Consider the following 18,711-nt stretch of genomic DNA (forward strand, 5'->3'; position numbering starts at 1 on the left):
TTATTTTTAATTGATGTAAGATTTTTAACACATTCTCTCACATCGAGACATATATATTTTGAAGATGAGACTAAATATTAATAAGTGGTTAGCGGTCTAATAAAAGGTGACACAATATGTTCTACAAATGACAAATCTTACTTAAGCTTAAATCAATTATTTTGATATCATGTTAAAAAGTAGATTTTAAATTTAACTTCCTATAAAATCGGCTTGAAAAGTAATGTTTACATCGACTCATATGTTATGAGATCTTTTTATCCTAATCGACGTGGAATCTCCAACAAACTTTTATGTTGTTGTCTTGGATTTGGGAAGCACTTCATGCTTTATTCAAAGTCTTCACTAACCAGACTTGCACTTCCAACAACTTCATCTCAATTTGAAGGACCAAGAGAAGTCGGCGATGATGATCATCGAAGCTAAGGATTGGAGCTAGCTTAGATAGGTCCTGGAGGCGTGGTGGTCTGTGTCTAAGTGGAAGGTCCCGAGATCCAAGAACAAGCACAGAAGAAAGGAGTCTCTTAAAACAAATTGAAGAAGACAATGACCAATATGGAGAAAGATTCCCTAATGGGTTCTAAAAACTTTTTTTTATGAAATTATATTTAGGTCTATTTTAAAAATAAATTAGTAAATAAAATGATATATAAAATGACTTCACATGTCACTCTCTAATTTTAACATAGTTGTTATTTAAAAGTCTTGAATTATATATGGTTTTATAAAATTTGAAGTCAATTCAATTAATGTGGGTATATCTAAGTGATGAAGGATTCTATGTTAATTGTTGTTTTTTCGTAATGCGAGTTCAATTCCTCTTCACATCATTAAAACCCCTCTAAATTGGTTGACAACTATCTTTGGAAGATTTCTTGGAAACCAAGTTTAACTAGCTGCAAATAGATAAAAACTGTTTGTGATATATAATATTCTCTATTAAACGTATTGTTTTTACTTCATTCTCTCAAAAGTATTTTTACTTATAATAAAATTTCCTTGAACACTTAATACATTAATTTGAATGATGAAAAATTTTTAAATGGTGCTGATTGGAGTAGAATTAGGTGTAGATTTGTGAGATGATTGAAAAGTTAGACATTAAAAAGGGAAATGTGGTGGTGAGTAAAATGACAGAAAAAATCGAGAATTAATTGCCCGACAAACAGAAAGGGAAGCATCCTTGCATGAAATTTAGCAAGTTAGGGAACAACTCATTCATACTAGAAAAGAAAAGAATGAGTCAGGGTAGGTGCTATAGCGTTTATCAATTTGACAGCAAGCCATTAGAAAAATGTTGCAAGAAGCGTGCTGGAAGGGGAAGAAGTTAATACATCTATGACAGTGACAACATTCATTTCTGATAGACATTATTATGATGATGTTGATGGTCTCCACAAGCAAAACTGAAAACAACATATCGTATGATTAATGAAAAAAAAAAAATAGAAGCAAGGGAAATTTACATTATATCTGCATGTACATATTCACCTGAGCTAAAGTTTCCTACTAGTATTACTATGCATGGGATGACGTGATGCAAATTTGACTGGTAGATTGTGACAATTTATTTTATGGTTTAAACTTTAGGGTGCAATTTTGACCACTGTCAACACTGGCATGTGATCCATATAGAGGAAAATAAAATGTACAAGTAAAGAGGTGAGTTGAAAGTGAGGTGTGAAAACGCACCTAGATGGATGATAGAGAGTGGGTGACAGTGATCTCACATGAACTCTTCCATTAAACCCTAAAAATGGTGCAGTGATGAATTAATTCTCTGATTGATCAGTGCCAAAAATTAAAAGTGGGTACGGCCAAATCCCCAATTGTGCTCCATATCCCAAAAATTCTTTATTTACTCTTTGTCACCCACGTTTTATTTAACACATTCTGAGTAACATTTAAAGAACTATAAAAAGATTTGTTAAACATGGTTTACATAGTTTACATGAATGAAGTTTTTATTATAGTAAGTAGCTAAACTTTTTCATACGATACCGATCCCCCTTTTCCTATGTTGCCATGAACAACAAAATCGACAATATCTCATTCACGAGAATGACTATTTCCAACTCTCTTTGTTTTCTTCCACTCTTCCTTATGCTTGTCTTCTTCCCTTCTTGGAATTTGTGTTTGATTCTTTCTTTTTTTATGCCCACTTTGTTAAGTTCGGGTGGATTTGGTTCATTGTGGGCACTGATTGATGAGATCAGCTCACATCATCGCAGGGTCTTCTTTCTTCAGAGAAATGGCAAACATTTTCTTTCTCTAGAATATACGCTTGTGTGATTCCAAAGCAAGCTAAAATAATGAGTTTATGAAGTTAAGTGTAAGAGAGAATGAGAATCTCTCCTTATTTTAATGTTACACGCCATGTTGCCTGCACTCATCAGGCACTTGCAGCAACGGTTTTAGTTTCTCATTTCCCATTAATTAACTCAACCAGATACCATTACTCAGAGTTTCAAGAAAGATTGTTACAGTAACCAGCTTTGGGGGGGAAAAGTGACTAATTGCCCTTTATTCATTCATTCATAGAAAATTTTTCAAGCCCGGCCAGATTGAAAATTTCTACTTGATATATTAATTCTATTTTATACACCAAGTTTCAAAACATGGGTTTTAATTTAAAGAACTCATAATCAAGTGTGGTAATTGATGGATGAAGACCCTCTTGATTTCACAGGGAAAAAGTAGTACATTGAAATTTTAAATTAATTAACTCTTCCTTTGTTTCAATTGAAATGCTGCTGCTCCAACCATGGCCAAAACCCGGATTGATCATCCATGGCACAGAACATGTTGCTTAGGCTTTCTTCTTTGACCATTTGGTCAATCTTTTGGCATGGAAGGTCTGGTCTTGAAGAAGTTTGGAAAAGCTGAGCAACTCCTGCAGGCCTAGCAGAAGATGGAAACAGGGTTCTGCTCGGCTGATGTGTAGAGAGAGGACTGTCAATAGCTGGTGTCCTTGAGATATCCAACTTGATGTCTGAGCTGTTCTCACTTCTGTTGCTGCAGGATCCTTCTGTTTCTTTGTTAAGGTTGATGGATTCAGTTGGCTCTCTACTTTTCAGTGCCAATATCTGCACCACAAAAATTACCTAATCCAATAAGACGATACAACAAACAATATGCATGCACAAGAGTTGGACCTAAAAGGCTAAAACACCAACACCAACACCAACACCAACACCAACACCACCCCTGCGCCTTCAAATAAAAACAATTTTGTTAAACCTCTGGAAACTAGAATATGGTATGATGAAAAATGAAAAAGCTTAACCAGTGAAGAAGTGTGCAAGAGAGAGAATGGAAGATGTCAATGGAGAGAAGATGGATCATTGAATCTTGAACCAGTCACTGTAGATGAAAGGAAAAAAGAAACAACTTTATAGAAAGTCACTAGTAAGAGAAGAGGTGAAAGGAACGGTTCTGAAAACTATACACTAGTCAAAAAAACATAAACACTTGTGAAATGAAAAAGGATCATCATTACTACCACAAAGCTTTATTCCACAGAATCAAAACAATCTCATCAAAAATAGTCTCAGAAAGAAGAAATTCAACATGTCAAAAGAGGCTTCATCTTTTATTGTAGTTTTCACTTTTCCTCAAGGAAAAGAAAAGTTGAAAAGCAAAAGATGATGTGAAAGTAAACAGGAAGGAAGGAGACTACACTGCTACAGAACTAAATGATTGGAATTTGATTGAGTTAGAAGGTAACTATTAACCTCAGCCTGAAGTTTTTGGTTCTGAGTTTGAAGCGAATCATTATCTGACTTGACGGCTTCATACTGTCTTTTGAGAAGATCGTAGTCTTTCTCCAACTGCTTGGTCTTCCACCTTGCCCTTCTGTTCTGGAACCATATAGCAATTTGTCTTGGCTGCAAGCCAAGAGCTCTTGCAAGTTGCATTTTCCTCTCTGGCTCAAGCTTATTACCCAACTCAAAGCTCTTCTCAAGTGTCTTCACCTGTTCCATGTTAAGCCTCCTCTTCTTCTCCCCTGCCTGTGATCCATCATCGGACAAATCTTCCTCAGCATTGGCCTCTTCTCCGTGCTCAATTCCTGATGAAAATGACATGGATCTCTTACCCAGAAAGGTCACTCCCCCTGCATCAACATTCAGAACAGGATATCAGAAACATGATATTTGAGTGTGTGTGCTTGTGTTTGTCTGATTGTTAGTGATAGAGAGAGTGTACCATGATATTCTTGAGGTGTGCAGGCGGGTAGAATTGACGTGAGCGAAGGTGGAGGTTGATGATCATCATGGTGAGGGGTTTGGAGCATGAAATTTGCTGGGAAGAAAGCCATCTCATTGCAGGTTTTAGGCCTGCCACAAAATCTTGAAGATCAGCTGAATGATAGATAGTGTGATCGCCACTCTGATAGAATAAGAGAAGATTGCATATGATACAAGGTTAAACAAGAAATGACAAAGGATTACTGCACCACATCCTCTGACAATATTTTTTGGAGCAAACTAAACAAGTTCTTCACTTGAAAGAGAATGGACTAATTCTTCCGAATGATGGCTTGTATATACATTATCAGTGCTAGCTAGAGTTTTTGTTCTCTAGTGCTACTATTTGAAAGGAAATGGGGTTAGGAGGGAGAGGGAAGAGGGAGGAGGGGAGAGACACAGAAAGAGAAAGAGAAAGAGAGAGAGAGAGAGAGAGAGAGAGAGAGAGAGAGAGAGAGAGAGAGGTAGAGAGAGATGTTTGAATCTATAGACTATATAGTTCTACACATTAACTTCCAAATATATCAGAGGGTTTTTATTTTTATTTCATTTGATTTTGCTAGTAAACTATTGGTATAAAGAACTCCAATTTAATGTGTAGATGAAAAAGGAAAAACAATTAGTTAAGCATTTGTGGGGGAAAAAGATGAAGTATATTAAATGTGAAAGGATGTTTGGTGTAGATGAGAAAAGAATAAAGAAAAAAATAGTGATGAGAAAGGAAAACTTGGTTCTCTGGCTGAACTTGTTGAGTACTGTTATTCCAATGTAATGTAAGTAAGGTCTTAAAATGTAATTATTTTGCAAATGATAAACTAGTTTCTGACTCAGGAGACAAGAAGAGGGGGTTGTTTTTTCACAAAACATAATGATGGAATTGGGAAATTGGCATTGGAGGTAGAGATTGAGATATGATTAAGTTATTGTTTAATGGAAGTGGGAAATGGAGACGATGATTAGATTAATAAAAGGTGATAAAGAAAAGACATAGGATGAGGAAAGTGTTGTGACTGAGAGGGAAAAGAAACTTTACATGGTGAGGTGATATTTGTAAGTTGTGTTAAATTTTGTGAAGGGAAGAGGTTACTTAAGAAAAAAGAGAAGTGAGTTGGCTATAACTTTATGTCCAAAATGGATTGTGTTTTTTGTGTGAGAGAGAGAGAAAAGGAAAGGGAGAAAGGGCAGGAATCTAGGGGATGGGTCCAATGAGGAGGGGCAGGGTTTGCTACCTAACCCACCAACAGGTATCGTGTATTAGGACGAAGCTCTTTCGCATCACCCATTATCCTTTGCGTCACTTCCACCCCTATCTCTCTTTTCACCTATGTCATCCACTTCAATTCAACTCTATTCAAACACAACCTATTATGCCTCTTCTTTCATGCAATTTCCATTACCAGCTAACAACTTCTTTTCTTTTTTACATTTTTTTTTATTTCCAAATCATTTCCAGCAAGAAATCAGTGCTATGCTTTTCATCAAAAGAGTACATATTCCACCCAGAGTGAAAATATTTTCCTGCTCTTCCTACCCTACCCGAGCTCCTCTTCTTTGTCCTTTTCCTACCCATTTTTCTAATGCATAAAATGAGCCATGACACTCAAGTGCCAATCTACACTTACGTCACCTCTGTTCTTCCAACCATTTTATTTTTGGAAAATGTTTTTTTAACAACTTTTTCAATAAATTCACGTCCCTCGTCTACTCTTTCTACAACTTTATTATATCTTATCACTATTTCATCAAAACACAACTCTTCCTCAAAAGTTAACCACCCCATGCTTCTTCGTCAATTTCTACCCGTTAACCACTTTAGTTCCTCATCTCCTTAGACAATCAAACACAACACACAAAAATATAAACCTCATTCATGCCATCCAATATAATCAAAATATCAATAAACCTTTTGGTCAAAAAGTGGATTCACTCTGTTTAATAATATAAATATATTATCACCACATTCCTCTCACCTCGCCTTATCCACTGCCTCCTTTCATATGGCCCTCCAGTACATACCCTGTACACATTAATATACATATAGATACATACACACACATACATATATATATATATATATATATATATATATATATATATATATATATATATATATATATATATATATGTGAAAATTGACTCCATTATTTTATTTTTATGTATGTTTGACTGTGTTAAGAATGCTGTAAATGCTGATTGATGCTTACTGTGATGCTGATCTATTTTGGATTACAACAAATTCTTATACTTGATTAAAAGAAATGACAAATTCATATTTATATAAAAATGTAAATATCCAATTCATACATATGTATATAAACGAGTATTCTAAACATAATATAGAAAAGTAATACATGATTGAATAAGTTGTTAGGAATCTAAGAGTGAGTTTAAGTCACGAAAGAGTATAAGATTTAAGTGTTCATGTCATGTCAGAATAGAAGATGGATTCGAAGTCTTACATTTAATAATTTTTTTTTAATATCTTATATAAATTCATAGGGTCAGTGTGAAAGAGAAATCGAGTTTTGTAATGAGATATGAAAGATGGTAAAGGTAAAGGAGGAAGAAGTGGTGTATAGTTTGGCTTATGTTTGAAGGCAATTGATGAATGGTGATGGTGGAAAAGTTGGGTGTGTGTGAAGGAGACAAGGAAATAGAGGCATCAGGAAATTACTTCCCTCTTTCAAACTGCACTATCTTCTATCGTAAGTTGCCAGAGAGGACCAGTTGAGGTGTATGGTACAGTGTGACTTTAATTTTGGCCATATCAATGGTAAAAAAGTACATGCATTCTACAATTTTCCTCATCATTCTTCACTTTCTTAATTTTAATCAACATCTTTTTATTACAAACTTTTCAAAAAATTCCAACAACCTATCATCTCAACAAAAACTTTATGAATCTCTCTAACATCAATCTTATATGTATCAACTACATTTAATAGTTCATATAGTTTAAACATTAAAATAAAAAAGATTATTTTTTCTCAATCTTTCCATGATTTTTTACAAGCAAAATTATAACAATAAAATAAAAAATACTTTATATATGATAATTAATTTTAATAATACATTCCCAACGTATTAGAGAGTAATAGATTTGATCTAACAAACATCATGTTCATGAAAAAAGAAAAACACCTTTTAAGAACATGAGTTATTATTCCTGTTCAAGTTGGATTGGTAGTTAGATTCTTTTTTTTTCACTTATTTTTATTTTATCTATCTCTCTCTTTTTCTTTATTTCACTTATTTGTCTTCTTGTGTCTCCCAATTGATGTCTTATTTTACTGGACCAACTTCTTGCAATTAACTTTTTCATCTCTAACAAAATAGTTGGGAGGTGTGCCTAGGTTTACATTTTTAAGATTCTTATGTTTTTTTTTTCCCACAAAAGTAAAAGATACATTAAAATTTAGTGTTATTTTTTTCTGTTGTTTGTTATGTTTTGGTGAATCTATTTCTGATATTTGAAACATGATTAGTTTCCAACATATGGTCCCAAATTAGCTTAATCAGCCATAAACACACATCACCTCTGGTTCTTCCTTCAGTTAACGGCTTTCAGACTTTCTTCTATCCATCGATCAATTGATTTAACATTCAAAACCGATGGTCTGATTTTCACTTCATTCAATTAAACCAATGACTTACTTGCTTCCCCAGATTTTAACTATATTATTTATATTGTATAATTGTTGTGTGTATGTTTTAAATATATACATTTAAAATAAGTCCTTTTCTTTTACAAAAAGACACATGCTTAAATTTTAATAAAACTCTTTTATTAAAAAATTTAACGATATTAAAGGATATAGATAGGATTGGAAAAATTACTGTATATAATTCCACCATCATGAAATATGAGTAAAAATAAAAGTAATTTTTTTCTATATGCAAATTAAAATCAGTTGCCTTACACGGTGCTTAAATTAAAAAAAAAAGGGTTATCTTTGAACGTTTTAAATACAAAATTTAAATTCATATAATAGAAATATTAAACCACATATCGAATATAATGATATTGTTGGGCATTAAAATAGAATAATTGATTCATATTAACTTGTTTCTTTAACTCCAAAAACATAATTGAAACCATCCAATAATTATGAGTCACTGATATTGATTTTGTCTTTGAAACGAAATCAATAGAAAACTTAATTTCCCTTTTTGGTTGTAACCTTAAACTTCATCTAGGATAATTGTTATAGTAGAGTCTAACATCACAAGGACTATACTACTCTTACCTCTACTACTTGCTTCCGTACAAGTTAGAATCACAGCACAACTTGCATTATCCTTCATTTCACTCAATACTTGTTCAATTCATATTAACTTTACTTTCTTTTAATAAATTAAACAAATAACATCTTCTGACCATAATATTTGAAACTGTAATTACAAATAAATCAATTCCTAAGATCACATGAGTCCCTCAAAACTAAACAAATCAAAGTCATTTTTAAATTTTATTCTCTTATCATTGAACATCTAACACAAGAAGTTATCTTTAAACAGAAGATGATGTATGATTTTCATTATCGTTTATGAAATTAAAGATATTAAAGTGCTCTAAATTTTGTGATAAAAAATTCAACATTAGTCAACTGATACATATTAATTATATTCAATTTTTAGTATATATAAATTAATATTATTTTTAATTTCTAAATAATATATAAATTTAATTCTTATATTTCTCAAAATCCTGTAACACCCCGATGTACTAAGATGTAGTAAATTTTATTTTTTATTTATTTTATATATCACTGTATAAGATTGATGAAAACTAAAATTTTTAATTATTTGTTCAAATATAACAAGATTCAAAAATTCATAAGTTAATCGAAGTACACATTATTTTACAATAACATCATGAACAAAATTTTTCGAGATGTGTAAATCATTATTATTAAGGACTTATTCGCATTCTTAGAACTATAACAAGGAACTCTAAAGAAAGTAAAAGAATAAAAACTAAGAAGGTAGCTTGAGGCAAAAAGTTTGTTTTTGAGAGGAGAATAGAAAGCTTGATTTGGTGTGTTTTTTTGGAATGCAGGAAATACTCTATTACCATTGCAATAATGATGAGTAATAAAAACTGACCGTTAGCACTTATGAACTTTAATTGAAAAAATAAAACTGTGCACTTATAAAAATTAATGAAAAAAATAAAAATTGTTGGCCAATGTTCAAAACTAATGTTTCTTTTACAATAATTATTATTTTATAACAATCCCCCACATAGCAAAAGAAAGATAAGAAACTTTTATCCTGGATTTGATAAGTTGTAATGCATCAGAGCTAGTATAGCTAGCTATATGAATTAGTCTTAGATCAAGAAACTTAGCACACAATGTAGTTGATATAGAAAACTATATGAACCAAACACATTTTAGAGGTTTATCAATCACAATAAACCCCCACAATCCTTGTTGTTATCGTTGTGTTGCGCTTATTATATTATGCATGTGCCGGTATCCATGAATGCTCTAGAGATCATGTCAAGATCTTATGCAAGTGACCATACTTGACACTTATATAGGTGATTTCATCAAGTGTATACTGCAAATCATTCACCACCCATAGGGGATATGAAAATCATTAAAAACTTTATTTAAGCTAAATTCTTTCACCACATAGAATTTTAATGACTAAGTTTAACCTCTCATAATGTAATCTCTAACACTTTCACACACCATAGAAATGAATATAATTGATTAAAATCAGTTGGTGCTATCAGAACTAATAAATGACTTGTTTTTACCCATATGAACCTTATTCATGGGATCTCCAATCAAAGAGGTTGGGTTACCATCACTTGTTTTTTACAAGTGGCTTAAGTCTCATTTTCCTTGATGTTTCTAATATCATTTGTCTTTCTAGGGATTTTGTTAGAGAATTTGCTAGATTTCGTTCTGACTTCACATAATCAATGAAAATAGTTCCATTCTTCAAGTAATTAAGTAAAACTACTTACACCCCCACAATTTTAAAATATTTAAGATTGGTAAACGAGAAAATACTTCGTTGTGTTTCTCTCATTCATAGGTAGAGTATACGAAAAATTACTTAAGTACCTGATAATGGTCCACTACATCACTTACCACGTGAGGTGCTGAAATTAATTTTGGGGTGCACAAATTAAAAATCAGGAACCCAACATCATCTTCTTATTTCTTTTTCTTTCTCTGGACAGAAATTCTCCTTCACCTTTCCTCAAACATTACAAAGGCACGACATATGAAAATTAGGGTTCATCATCCTAACTCCAACGAACGCTAAGTTGTTGCCTTGTCTCCCTCTTCTTCACCCTCGTCCATGATCCCTACAAACGTGATCAAAAGCCACTGTTGCTGATAGCACCTTGTCAGCCTCCAGAAGTTCTATATAGAGAAGACCTCAACTTTTGACACGTCCGAAAGTGGTTTGACAAATACCGTTTCAGTTCCAGAATTTTTTTTTTTACTTTCTAGGATCTAGTTGTTGATGTCGGTCATAAGTCCTTAAGATTGTTGTAGAAAATCTAACAAAATCGTGAACAAAATTTCTTGAGACGTGTAGATCATTGTGCTTAAGGAGTTATCCGCAGTGTATTGCGCAAGTCCCCCAGGATACAATAGGAACTTCTCATAAATTTTTGAGAATCTCAGAAGTAGCAAGAAACTCTAAAGAGAGTAAATAATAAACCCAGGATATAAAGAGGATAATAAAAGAAAGGAAGTAAAACTAAGAAGATAACTTAAGGAAAAGGTTTCCTTTTGAGAGGAGTAGAGAAAACTTGATTTGTTTTTTTTTTTGGAATGCAAGAAATGCTCTATTTATAAAGCAGAAACTTAGTCAAAAACCATTACAACAATAATGAATAATAAAAGCTGACAGTTGACATTTATGAACGTTAATGAGAAAATAAAATTGTGCACTTATGAACATTAATGAGAAAATAAAAATTGTTAGCCAACGTTTAAAACTAACGTTTCTTTTGCAATAATTATTATTTTATAACACATTTGTCTAAAACAAGTTTATTTATAAAATAAGTTATTTCCCTAAAATAAATCTAAAGCTCTTCTCTGAAATCCAAACATTTCATAACTCTAATGTCTCACAAACCATCCAATTTCATCAATTGTCAACCATCCACAAAACATGTTGTCTCACACAACAATTCAAAACATATTTTCATAATCTCGATGTCTAACCACACCATTAAATTCCATCGGTTGTCTCACACAATCATTTATAAAGTTTGTTGTCTTAAACAACAATTCAAAACATATCATCACATATTCAAACATATCATCATATGTTCAAAACATATCATTATAATAAATAATACAATCACTAGTGATCTCAATGTCAACAATTGGGTTGTAAATCTTGCATGCAGCTTACTAATAATCGTTCCACTTCCCCTGCTCACCAGGAGTCTTATAGGCGAAGCTCACAGATGTCACTTCCCACCATTATCCTCGAGAGTTTCCTAAACAAAGTTCACCTTCAATACAACTACACAAAGTTACCATTCTTACTACTCCCTAAGAGTGTTAAGAAGTGGACTTTAAGTCTGACTCAACTCTACATAATTGATTTGTAAGGTGAGGTTGGCACCCACTTATATACTTTAAATTGGTCTTATATCTAATATATTTGAGACTTCTAACACATCTCTGCCAAGTCGAGGTATATACTTTTCAAGCATGCGACTAGACATTAATGGGTAGTCTGATAATGACTCGAGAGCGGATGGAACAATAGAACCAACAAACATCAAATTTCACTAGAATAAGCTCTAACGCATGGCTTTGATACCATATTAAGAAGTGGACTTTAAGCCTAACTCAACCTCATAAAATTGACTTGTAAGGTAAGGTTTGCACCCACATATATACTCTAAATTGATCTTATCTTTAGTCGATGTGGGACTTCCAACAAAGAGTCTTACGAGCAAAGTGAACACTCACACTTACCACTAGAGACTGACAGAGTGTCCACCTTTCGCCGAGTCACCGTCACACAAGCATACTTTTGCATGTCATCACAATCATACTAAATAACATCTACTCCATAATTTTGAGTCTTACATCAAATAAAACATTGTTCAGGTGATGCCCAATGCACCTAACCTAAGCATAGTTGCATGAATACAACAACATGAAAGTACTCCATGTAAACATTTACTCTTTCCACTTACTTCCTCTCAATGTTCTTCCTTTCAAGGATTATTATTACCTTAAAAATATCCTCTAACAATCCCAAATTCCCAATATCATAGTGATCGAGGCCGTACCTGAATCAAATTTAATGTTCAACAAAAAGTGCAGTACTAGGAGATTGACCCCTAGGTCGTCTCTTAAGGACAAAAATATGGTTCAAGAATTAGATCAAACACGTGGTTGGGGGTTGATTATGGACAGTTTTGTGACTAGAATTGACAAACCACAACACGAAATTCAACAGAATGCAAAGACAGGTTGGTCATTAGCTCAATTACAACACTTCCAATCCTCAATTAACAATCAATTAACGCTACCCTCACCCTATTCAAACAATCAATCAACTAAGCGAAGATCAATTGAGTTTTCCTAAGACGAATTAAGCAAACGAATTGCACCAATTTAATCAACCCCTGCACCAAACAGATTAACTAAGTGATAATCAATCCAAATTAGACCACTAAACGTGTCCTAACCGCAAGTGCATAATAGATTAAATGATACAAAGTTATAGTAGAAGAATCACAGTAATAACACAAAAATCTCATGGAAAACGCTGCAAAATCACTAATGACCAACCCAAACCGATTAAGCTACCATTATAAAAGAATTAGAATTACGACCCAACATTAAAAACGCAAATTGCAGAACTAGAAAACGAATTACAACACCAAAATGCAACACATAAACACACAAAAAACGTTCTTCAAGCTAGCAAAACGAAATGCGAAAGGGAAAATGAATGCTCAACAGAAAACAAAAATGGAAACAAGTGTTGAAACGAAAATGGAGTGGAAACGAAAATGAAATGCAAGTAGAAAATGTAACAGCACCTAAAAACGCAAACTGAAAATGAAATCAAAAATAGAGAACGAAAATAGAAGAGACAAAAACGGAATTGCAGCACCAAACAAGAAGATAAAACGAAAATGAAGAAGAAACTTAAGTGCAAAAACGAACTTCATTAATTAGAAAACGAGTTTACAACAAAATAGAAGAGAAAATAAATTTGACCTCCATGGGAGCTCTCTTGAGAAGCCAAAACGTAAAAACCAAAATGAGAGCATAAGAGAGTGCTTTGGGGGTTGCCCCCCTTTTTGCACAAAACCCTAGTTCAGATTTCACTAATGGGCCTCTCCAAAAACGTCCAAAAATGGCCTAAAACTTAAATCTGTCCAAAAATGCCTAAAAACGAAATTACAACTTAAATTAAATTAAAATGCTGATGTGGCAAGTGAAGGATGACGTGACCACACACACACGCACACACACACACGCACACACACGCACACACACACGCGCACACACACACCCCACATAATATTAATTAATTTTTACTAAAAATAATAATCAAATTTCTTTAAAAGATATATATTCATGAATCAAATAAAAATTTTACTTAACTTAATCATGCCATATCTTATAATAAGAACTCAACAATTCATTATCAAAATAGCCCAATATCATTCATAATATCATAATGTTAAAATGGAATCCATTCAACTTATTTACATATTAATACAACTCAAAACCATAAGTTTATACTCTCAAATCTTAAATTTTTCATCACAAATATCTTTAAAAATCCTCAAAACTCTTAAACTCAGTTTCCATCATTCACAACTCATTTGAATTACAATAATCACAAATTATCATTAAACACTCTTTTATTCAAAAAGTCAAAAAAAAAACAAATAAAAGTCTCAAAACAAGTCAATACCTCAAATTAATAATATTCTCAAATTTGAAGAATCAAGAAAGAGAAACCTAAAATATAAAAGTTATGTATGACTATTTTCTCTAACCATAGGCATCCCATTATTGATCTCAACTATCAAAATAAAAATTATGTAAATAAAAAGTATGTGAAGAATCCTCTGTCAAAAATTAACCCGATCCAACATTTAACATAGAAAAAATCGTAATTTTCTCTTTTTATCCATTTACGTCCAAGCTTAAAAGAACAAGCTAAAAATTAGAAATTCTCTAAAACAAAAACATTGTAAACGAAAATTAAATATAATGTCTTCCCTATATTACCCAAATAATCCAACAAGAACTACAAAACTTGTTCTTCTATTTTACTAATTATAAAAATTATTTAAGGATAAACCCCGTAATTTTAAAATTTAGGAATTACAACTAAAATGTGGTAACTTTTTGAAATGAAAACAACTATATTAACTAGGTCTTTTTTTTATATGAAAGATAAGAGAATGTAACTCGCCAATTATGCCTAAGAACTTGGATAATGTAAAGTTGATATACATATAAGACTTAAAGAAAATGTTGTTATATCTCGTAAATTTATAAATTTTATTAGTGATTTGTAATAATCTTTTGTTTTCATTATTAATAAATATTTTATTTCTATTTCGATTTATGATGTTTACTAGTATATTGATTAAGTAATAATATCATCCACTTACACCTCAAGACACATGTATTTTTTTTTTGTTTAAATAAGATTTTGGTCCCACTAAATTTAAATATTTTAATTTTGGTCATCATTAATTTGTTTTCCCATTTAGACTTTTATATAAAATATTAATAGTTTAGTCTATTGTATTTATTGACATTCTTTAAGCTCGCTTATCTTTAGACTGATCTATGAGTGTCTAACTATAAATGATACCATACCAGTATTCTCTTTTTTTTTTATTATTTTGTAGTAAAAACCATAACCAAATTTTGTCCTCATTTATTTCAATTGTTCACGTTACTATTATTGTCATGAGAAATTTAATTATTTTATTTCTCCTCTTTATTATCTTTATCTCCTCTTTTAATTGTTTAAAATCAAATGTCGATCATGTTATTTATCTTCCATTTTAATCTCACCTGCATATCACGACCAAATCTGTAAAGAGAATATGCATTGATCTCTTCTCTCCTTTCCTATTACTCTTACAAGTTTACATACATATTGATAAATAACTAGTGAAATATAATATTTTTTAATAATAAAAATACAATAGAATAGATTACAAGTAGTAAAAAATATTATAATTATTATTTTTAATTAAAAATTTACAATTTTATTGGTCCTAGATGTCAATATATCTTTACCTACTTATTTTTATCTCTACTGCATTTAGCAGTACTTCATTATTTGTATTTTTTATTTAATTTTAAAGTAAATAATTATTTATACCCATACCTATATAAAAGAGAATTCATCTTTTTAGTGTCTATATTTATTTTCTAATTTTACTTTCTAAATATTTTTTAAAATTAAAATATTTCTTTATTGATATTATTTTTAAATGATCATTATTTAAATTCAATCATTTTTATTTAATTATTTTTTAAATTTTAATTATTTTTAATTAAAAAATTATCTATAAAATACATAAAAATTATCTATAAAAAAATTATACTTAATTTTATAATTATAATAATAACAATACCAATAATTTTATTATTATAAAAAATATGGTTAAATATGATTTTAGTCTCTAAACTATCAAGCGAAATTGTTTTTAGTCCCTCTTTCAAATTAAGCTGCATTTTAGTTTTTCTTCTTAAGGAAACTTTAATTTTTCGTCCTCCAAAACCAGCGATGTTAAATAAAAGTTGAGATGGCTAACAGTGTGTGCCACGTCATTTTTTTTTTTCTGAGTAATTTTTTGCCTCCCTCATCCACTTCCCCCTCCACCATCCACGACCTCCTCTTCGGCCACGTCACCCACCTTCCCACCACATCATTTGACGACTCTTCCTCTGCCGTCCCCACCCTCCTCGCCACCGTCACCGACTTCCTCTGCTCCCCCTCTTTCCATGAATCCTCAGGCGTTGTCATCCCCTCCGCCCTCCACCCTCACTCCTTCGTCCTCGGGTGGTTCTCCGCTCGTCGTTGATCTGATCGGAATTCACAATAATTTCCCCTCACAACATTGAAAAATTGGGAGAAGTCGTTGGGGCACACTCACACTCTCGTTGCAAGCACAAAATTGTACCTTAGAGGGATCAGTATCCTCGTCAAGAAGGCTCATAACGATTTCCAGATCGATGCAAAACTTATCGTCATCGACGGCGCTACTGTCACCATCCAAGAACCACGCGTAACCGAATCCCTCATCCTCCATCATCGTCGACACCCTAACGAGATCGATCGCATCAAAACCCTAACTCGCTTTTTTAGAAGCCGCGACAACAAAAGCAAAACCTCCAGTGGCGAATTTCGGAATCGAAGAGCGAGGATGATCTCAATCACATTCTATGATCACTTTTTTGCGAAAAACATTCACAGACATCAACAACGATCATTGTCCTGGCCTGCAGACAAATACTGAATTGAGTTATATTGGATTAATTTTGGTATCTGCTGTTGTAATGTTGTCTTTGATCTTCTGGGTCATCTATGTAAGGGAACGACGACACCGTGTTTATACAAAACAATTCATTGACAGCTAAATGTGTTCGAACTTCACATTAGGAACATCACCGTTCGTTGTACATTTGAGTTATAGATGTTTGCATTTCCAATTGAGTCTGTTGTTTCATGTGATGTATGTAGAGTTCTTGAACTCACAATTTACCTATAGATTAGTAAAAGAGATGTGTGAAAGTAGTATATCAATTTTTTTATTTCACTCGAGGACGGAGGAGTGAGGGTGGAGGGCGGAGGGGATGATAGTGCCTGAGGATTCATGGAAAGAGGGGGAGTAGAGGAAGTCGGTGACGATGGCGAGGAGGGTGGGGATGGCGGAGGAAGAGATGTCGGAGGGTGTGGTGGGAAGGTGGGTGACGTGGCCGAAGAGGAGGTCGTGAATGACGGAGGGAGTAGTGGAGAAGCGTTGGATGAGGGAGGAAAAAAATTACAAAAGAAAATGACGTGGCACACACCGTTAGCCAACTCAGCTTTTTTTTAATGTCGTTGGTTTAGGAAGACGAAAAATTAAGGTTTCCTTAAGGAGAAGGACCAAAATGTAGCTTAGTTTGAAAGAGGGACTTAAAATAATTTCGCTTGATAGTTTGGAGACTAAAAACATATTTAATCCTAAAAGATATATAATATGTGTGTTTTACTAATAATAAATAATAACCAAAGTAATTTAGGATTTGTCTTATATACACGCATCCGATATCATTTGACATTCACTTGGGTCTAAATACATTTTATGTTGTTATTTATTTTTGTCTTTTTTTACAACTTTAAGATAAATAACCGGTAGAAATACGGTTTTAGGATTTGTATAAGAAAAAATCAATGTATTTTAATTTATAAATGATATATATATATATATATATATATATATATATATATCATTTATAAATTAAAATACATTGATTTTTTCTTATATAAATCCTATAATCCTATTTTTACTAGTTATTTATCTTATATAATATGCATTTGATATTGAAGTAAAAATTAAATAATAAAATAATAATTGTAAGAACTTAAGAAAATAGAATATTAAATTTATTGGTGTTTTAAAATAATGAGATCAAATTATTTTAATGTTAAAATAATTGGATAATATAAAGATAATTTTATAAATGTGTCTCATTGTTTAAAAAACGTAATATCTCTCTAGAACCTTTTCTCTAGATTTCCTTTCCCTTCTCTCTAAGTTTTCTAACTCTTTATTTATTTCTTTGACGATTGAGAGATACCTAGACGATCACGAGAATGAGGTTTATAACTTCATCCGATCAGTTTCTCGAAAATAGTAAGGTAGTTTCTACTCTTTTCTTTGGTCAGTTTTTTTTCCTTGCATGCTAGTTTTCTCTGTTTTGCATGTGAAGTCTGGGTCTTCTATAAGACTCTCTGCTGATCAGTGGTTTTAACCATATACTCTGATCATGGTTCTGTGAGTTGTAGGTGCAAATATAGTTTCTTGAGTTAGTGAAGTTGTCTTAGCTCTTGTAGAGAAGTTAGGTAATCTTTAAGGTAAGAAAAAATAATATTCGCTATAATTTCATTAAGAAGTATGTAATCGTATTTGATAGAATGTGAGATGTATACTTGGTTAAATCTGTTACAATTTGTATAAAGTTTGTATCTTGATGAGTGAATGTTTTGTCTAATGAATATTGTGGTGTATGCTTATGAAATGATGCTTGTTTGAACATGTGATGTTGTTTTGGAGTTCTATGAAGTATAAATATGTTATAGAGTTGAAAGTAGTAAAAAGGGAGTGTTGTTGGGTTGGTTTTTGGTCTAAATTGAAGTTTTGGTAGGTGAATTTTTTTACAAGAGTGATTTTGGAATTAAAATTGATGTTGGTGAGTTGTTTTTAGAT

General features: G+C 32.1%; 1 protein-coding gene across 2 annotated transcripts; it reads right to left on the bottom strand.

Moving 5' to 3' along the window:
* Positions 1 to 2,562: 2,562 nt before the first annotated feature.
* Positions 2,563 to 5,115, bottom strand: LOC124837273 (homeobox-leucine zipper protein ATHB-13-like). Of its 2 annotated transcripts, none has more exons than XM_047312591.2 (4): positions 4,452 to 5,115; positions 4,207 to 4,337; positions 3,735 to 4,114; positions 2,563 to 3,086 (listed from the first exon to the last, which is right to left on the bottom strand). In XM_047312591.2, exons 2-4 carry the CDS (start codon positions 4,316 to 4,318, stop codon positions 2,739 to 2,741), a joined length of 840 nt encoding a protein of 279 aa, XP_047168547.1. In that variant the 5' UTR covers positions 4,319 to 4,337; positions 4,452 to 5,115; the 3' UTR covers positions 2,563 to 2,738. The 2 variants fall into 2 exon arrangements, with proteins under 2 accessions (XP_047168547.1, XP_047168545.1); XM_047312589.2 differs by having other exon boundaries at positions 4,457 to 5,111.
* Between the last annotated feature and the right edge of the window lie 13,596 nt (positions 5,116 to 18,711).

The sequence above is a fragment of the Vigna umbellata genome, chromosome 3 (genome assembly GCF_029865625.1).
Source record: "Vigna umbellata cultivar VRB3 chromosome 3, Vumbellata_1.0, whole genome shotgun sequence".
In the NCBI taxonomy this organism is placed as follows: Eukaryota; Viridiplantae; Streptophyta; class Magnoliopsida; order Fabales; family Fabaceae; genus Vigna; species Vigna umbellata.

Excerpts from the sequence above, each read along its gene's own strand:
- LOC124837273 (XM_047312589.2), bottom strand. Across the intron at positions 4,115-4,206 it reads CACACCTCAAGAATATCATG|GGGGAGTGACCTTTCTGGGT; the intron begins GTACACTCTCTC and ends ATGTTGATGCAG. Across the intron at positions 3,087-3,734 it reads ACCAAAAACTTCAGGCTGAG|ATATTGGCACTGAAAAGTAG; the intron begins GTTAATAGTTAC and ends TTTGTGGTGCAG.